At 42.5% G+C, this 6,167-nt stretch overlaps 1 protein-coding gene across 1 annotated transcript; it reads right to left on the minus strand.

Annotated features, from left to right (window-relative positions):
• Positions 1 to 1,309: 1,309 nt before the first annotated feature.
• Positions 1,310 to 5,846, minus strand: LOC147435679 (uncharacterized). Its single transcript, XM_086488670.1, has 4 exons — positions 5,558 to 5,846; positions 2,848 to 3,304; positions 2,417 to 2,577; positions 1,310 to 2,136 (listed from the first exon to the last, which is right to left on the minus strand). Exons 2-4 carry the CDS (start codon positions 3,275 to 3,277, stop codon positions 1,453 to 1,455), a joined length of 1,275 nt encoding a protein of 424 aa, XP_086344796.1. The 5' UTR covers positions 3,278 to 3,304; positions 5,558 to 5,846; the 3' UTR covers positions 1,310 to 1,452.
• Between the last annotated feature and the right edge of the window lie 321 nt (positions 5,847 to 6,167).

The raw sequence follows: 6,167 nt of genomic DNA on the forward strand, positions 1-6,167 counted from the left end.
CTACAAAGCCCACTCCTACTTACGCTTGTCATATCTCAACATAGCCCCATCATAGCAAGAGGGCTCTACACGATCTCTAAACATGATGTAATCTAGGCTAGACACAAAGCACTAATGCAAGGTAAAAATTTGAGTTGATGATCGAGCAATTTTCCCTTTTGGCAAATGTTTTAAGGTCCAAGTCTTGTTTATACGAAGTATCCATTTCTGCACGCTCACTAATGCTTGTCATCTTTCATCATAGCAAGAAGACTCTCCACAATCTATCTACCACAAATTTGAGATTATAATCAAGTTCCCTTCTGGCAAAGGTTCTAAGTTCCAAGTCTTGTTTATACAAAGACTTGGAACTTAGAACCTTTGCTCACGCTCACTAATGCTTGTCATCTTTCATCATAGCAAGAGGACTCTCCACAATCTATCTACTACAATCTGTCCATGTGGCCCAAAAACTTAGGCTGACCTCTGCAAACCAATGGATTATGCATTTTTAACTGCATGTTCAAAGCTAGTCAAAAAATCTCTTTAAATTATTTCCTCTTGCGGTGCACAAACTGCTGCTTGTCTTTGCACATGGACTGGTGGAATAACATCTTGGAAAGTACCTTTCTTCATCTCAAGCTCTTTAGAATGGCATCATGCCTTGCCAGCTAGGAGCAATGTACAAACGAAGGGAGCCACCAGGTGACAATGAAAAAGGAACAAGGAACTAGGACCCTAAAAGTGATTATTCTGTGACTATGAAAGGCAGCTAGGGGCAAAGGAAAATATGAGACTTAACACGTGCTGTACAGGTCATAGGCATCAGGTGAACCAGCTCCAAACTTCAATGTACAAAGCGATGCCTGGTATATTTCAGCAAGCCCAGTTCTATTCCCTTAAGAAATCATGATATATGTTACCTTATTTGGCTCAAAAACCATACTTTTTATGCTTCCGCTTACAATACTCATCAACACCTAAAAAGACTGTGAAATGCCGTCAAGACAATTAAGATAAAATCTAGCACGAGGAGCCTCACCTCGTCAGAGTCTTGTTTCTTAAAATCCCCCATTACAAAGCCTGATCAAACTGAGCAAGCCCCACGTGCCTCAGATTAAGAAATACTGACTCCTACATGTCCATAATAACAAGAGTGGTCAAAATATGACGTCGAGGCCACAAACTGTGCGAAAATCTTACAACAGTTTCAAAGTAGACCGCTGAAGCAGCACTAAATGCATGAATATTAGCCTAAGAAAGAAATGCGTGCATGTACGGCAACACTGCAGGAGATAAGCCATATGTTTCTCTTCAAGAAGACATTAAGTCTTGCAAATCAAGTCTTCAAAGTCATTCAAGAATGTCCAATGTACAGAAATAATGTTATAATCTCAACATGGTCAAAAAAGGTTAATGGATTTAATGTTTAGAGAAAAAAGGGCCATACAAATCTGAAAAGAACCCTTGAATCTACAAGAGGCGAAGATGGGCAGTATCATTCACTCGCTGAATTTGCCACCCATGGTGACTTGAATGCCTCAATACAGTCATTGAAGTATTGTCAATTTCAAAACGGTGTGTCATATGGGGATCCAATCCCAAGATCCCACGCAAAAGACATTTGATGGCCATCCCATGAGAAAAGATTGCCACATGATAAGAAGTTGGTCTTGTGGAAGATTTTTGGTCAGGCTCTCCATGGAGACGTAAGTCGTCGACAACAATATTGGTTGCATCACTAGATGCTATGTGTAGCCTGCTTTTTCCACTTCCGTTGGAATACAGAGAACCATTCCCTGCTGCAGATGGTATCATCACCGACCCTTTTATTTCATCGGTTGAATCATTCAGAGGATGGACCTGCATCAAGAGATTTGGTTTGCCCTGCTTCTTCAACGACGATTTTGCATCTTTGTGCAAGCTACCTTCAATTGCCTTTTGGAGCACAACATTATTAAGAAAATTAATCATTCTGAATTCCACTTGCCGTGGCGATTCCCCACCTGGAGCATGAAAATCTGGCTGCGTATTTGCCCTCAAGTTCAGTAACTCTGGGGTATAAATTTCAGACCTTCGAAGACCTTCCCAGAGACCTTGACTCATCTCCATAAGAGCATCTGCAAACTCAAGTTTCTCCTTTGCGAAGTTGACTTCCTGAAACAATTCAAACTGATGGTAAATTATCTTCACTTACAAAATCAGTAACAGATAATAACAGTCCACTTCTTGAGAGCAATCCCGGAGCTATATACGAGCAAAAATGGTTTCTGGTTTACAAATAATGAAATTGAAACTCATCACACAAGTAACAGTAAGTACTAAGACTGAAAGGGACAACATTTTGGTTGCTGTAGCTGATGTGCCATTTCTCAAATAAATTGCATCAAAAGAAACAACCTAACATTGGCTGAGTAGGATCAACACGCAGACATACCTGGCAAACGGACACTGCTGTTTGCTTGCAGCGTTCCAAGGGTGAGGAAAAAACAGCATCAAAATGCACACCATGTGATAGTAAAAAAACCCCAAGAGCCCTTGCCTGCCTTTTACCTTCTGGAGTAATCATAGCAGACGGACTACGACCTGAAATAAGCCCTGAAAGAATAGTGTTACCATATTGTTAGCAAAGGGAATGCTGCATCCGACGGTAGTCCAGAATTAACTTGCTAGATATAATGAGAAGCAACTCCAATAATGGTTAAACCACAACTAGGCCAACAGAATATCAGCTTGCAGCACAGAAAAGATAGATGAAGTAGACAAAGTGAGTTGAAAATCTGATTAACCATCAAGGAACGAAAAACAACTCCAGAATTGGACACTAACTGATATACTGCCAACTCCAATTGAAACTAAGATCAACACCTGGCAGAAGGTTCATGTTGCTCTCAGCATGTCTGATGAGATAGATCTCAGTGCAGATCTCATCACCAATAAGTGCACCAGGAGGAATATGCATTCGCATATTGAAACTCCGTCCATGCTGGGAGAGGCTCAAGGGGCTTAGCATATGGCCAGGATCCCATACTTTTACAGAAGGGCCCAAATGAGGGGTCATGACTGAAGATGCAGGAGATGCTGAAGGTTCAAAGGGAACAATTTCTGGATCTTGCTCCAGCTCATCTAATTGGTCCACTTTCATCTTTTGCTTGCTCTCTTGCACAGCTACAGTTTGATTGCTGGTTTCGTTCTGCACTGATTGCTGCATTAGCTCATCTTTCAATTCTGTTTCTTCCTCCTCTTCTTCCTCATCGTCCTCATCTTGTCCAAAAGAAACTGACTGTGTCAAGCCCATCAACAAAAGTAGCCGATCCCTTTAAGCCTGTCACAACATAGCAACGCAAATACAGAAAATCAACTGAGGCCCTGAAGTATTTTCATAAATGTTCTCTCGTCGCATTTGACCTACCGCATACATAGCTATTTTCATCATTTGCATGAAAGCACATTGGTTTCACGAGGGTGGCCTAGTACTTTTACTTGTTATCACTGGACAAGGGAATGCAGTTAGTTAGAACTCCTAGAAGAGCAACTCCTGCGCTAATGGAATTGCCTATAGCCAATGCCTTTTGAAAAGACAATCTCTTTCTCTAGAAAGGCCACATGCATGCATCTAAAATGCCATTAGAGTCCAGATAAGATGAGGTTCTTTTGGTTTGAGTGTGTGTGTTTTTATCAGGGTCAAGGCAAAGATTTGACAAAAGCCCCAGTTATGGCTATAGCACCGACAAGAGATCAAAACAGCAAAACAGGAATGGGTGGAAAGCTGTCTCCTCCTTGAGAACACCCAGAACTTTCCAGGCTGTACCAGCTCCCCTTTCAAACAAGGTTGCCGTTCCAGAAATGCATTACCGCCTGTTCCTTTTTGGACAGCTACTTGCAAACAGTAAATGGCTAGTACATGTTCTAGTTGGGGGTATTGTGTATCATTTGAGAGGTTGTGGCCACTTGATCATTGGAAACTATACTGAATTAAACAACCTCCTCTCCCCTCCCCCCGGCTGTCTCAAGCTCCCCTTCCATTCCAGTCTCCCCTTCTCCTTCCATGTAACTGCGGATGAAATAGACAGTAAGAGATGAACACCATAAATAAATACCCTCCAACCATATCCCTTACATAGAGACGGAATGTTTCACAGCTCTGCAATATTGGAAGTCCAGTTGTTGAAGTGAGAAAGATAAATTACAACATCGATGTAAATGAGTAGAAGTTTCATGTCCACGTGATTTCAAAGCATGCTATTGTGTATCATTTGAGAGGTTGTGGCCACTTGATCATTGGAAACTATACTGAATTAAACAACCTCCTCTCCCCTCCCCCCGGCTGTCTCAAGCTCCCCTTCCATTCCAGTCTCCCCTTCTCCTTCCATGTAACTGCGGATGAAATAGACAGTAAGAGATGAACACCATAAATAAATACCCTCCAACCATATCCCTTACATAGAGACGGAATGTTTCACAGCTCTGCAATATTGGAAGTCCAGTTGTTGAAGTGAGAAAGATAAATTACAACATCGATGTAAATGAGTAGAAGCTTCATGTCCACGTGATTTCAAAGCATGCTAAGAAGACAACAGAGAGCAAGAAAAGTAGACAATAGTTAAGCCTTGGTCAAGATACCCTTTTCTTTGGGGCCTTGCAACAACATAAAGAAACGCAGTTCTTTTGCAAGATACATACTGAATGAATACAAGAAAAGCCTGATTTGACTTTAAAGGATACACAACTTTACAGGCCCAAGGTAGTCATCCGCATGACAAAATGACCAGTAGGTCCATCCTGCTAGTTTTGACAAAATATTATGACATTCCCCTAACATCCTCAATATTCTTTTTTTGCATTACAATTGATTATCCCGTCCAATGAAACTTCTCACAAAGTAGTTAAATCCGGGTTGCTCTGTTAGCTTCAACAGAATCAGTAGCAACATCTATTCAACTATAAAATAAACAAGTTCCTGTTGCCTACCGTTGTGTCAATTTTATCACACTCTCTCCGGTAGAAAAATGCTTCATTAACCATACAGTCAACAATGCCCACAACAATTCCATGAAAATCAATTCAAATCACTAGTACAGTCAACAAATTGCTAACGTGAACTTATTGTGATCCAATAGCCCAATTTATTCAGCTCTAGAACAGGCACCTTTCTCTTGTCTACCTTGAAGGGTTCAAAAAGAAAGGCTGCATTCACAAGCAAACTAATTTTGACCTCAACAGTCTGAAAATAAGCACATTCGGTACCAACCACAAGGCATCACGCCACGCAACCACAACCAGATAACTTGAAAGAGCTAAGAGGGCAAGGGTAACACTATAAAACTTGAGAGAGCCAGAAAATAAAAAACCCTCCTGAAGAGAGTTAAAATTGCTACAACCCTCAGCTATCTCAGCTGATTTTACTCTAAACCAGATCTGCCCACTCGGAAGACCAGTGAGAAACACGCCATCAAATTCAAAAGAGGAGAGTGAAGCCTTCCAGCTTTGAAGTAAGAAATGACCAAGCATCGAATCTCTCTCTCTCTCTCTCTCTCTCTCTCTCTCTCTCTCTCTCGTGGTAACAACCATAACTAACCTTAGCGACCAAGGCGGGGATCATCCAAACGGCACTGCCTAGAAAGCGGAACCCGCAGACGTAGGAGAGGGCGAAATCTTGCGGATCTAGTCAGAGAATGCTATTCGTCCCGCAGTCTGCATTGCAAGCAGGCGCCATAGCCAGTGAGCGTGAGCTTTGAAACCCTTTCTTTTGTGTTGCTCAACGAGTTGTTTCTCTGCTCTCTCCCTGTAGGTGTGGGTCACGCTGCTACAGCTTGCTGCTTAATGACCAAACGTACAAATTTTGGTTTGGACAAGCTAGGCCTATGCAACTTGCAACCTGAACGCTGTCGTAAGTTTACACCAGTCCCCTGAAAACGTGTACTAGTGTTCCAAACCTGCGGCGCATACCGGCGGCCGGCCTACCACCCCACTTCGTCTTCGGACTCAGGGGGGGGGGGGGGGGGGAGGGGGGGGGCTAGAACTATTTGACGGTCCACGATCTCTGGATAATGTGGACCGTCCGTTTATTCTCAAGAATAAAAAGATTCAGATCGGATCTGCTCGCGCGACTTGAACCATACTATGGCAAAAGTGACAGGGTGGGGATCACACGGTGTTCACTTGGAGATCACTTTGGGATGGTTGGG

This window comes from Adiantum capillus-veneris, chromosome 18 (genome assembly GCF_014529385.1).
Source record: "Adiantum capillus-veneris isolate H3 chromosome 18, ASM1452938v2, whole genome shotgun sequence".
NCBI lineage: Eukaryota > Viridiplantae > Streptophyta > Polypodiopsida > Polypodiales > Pteridaceae > Adiantum > Adiantum capillus-veneris.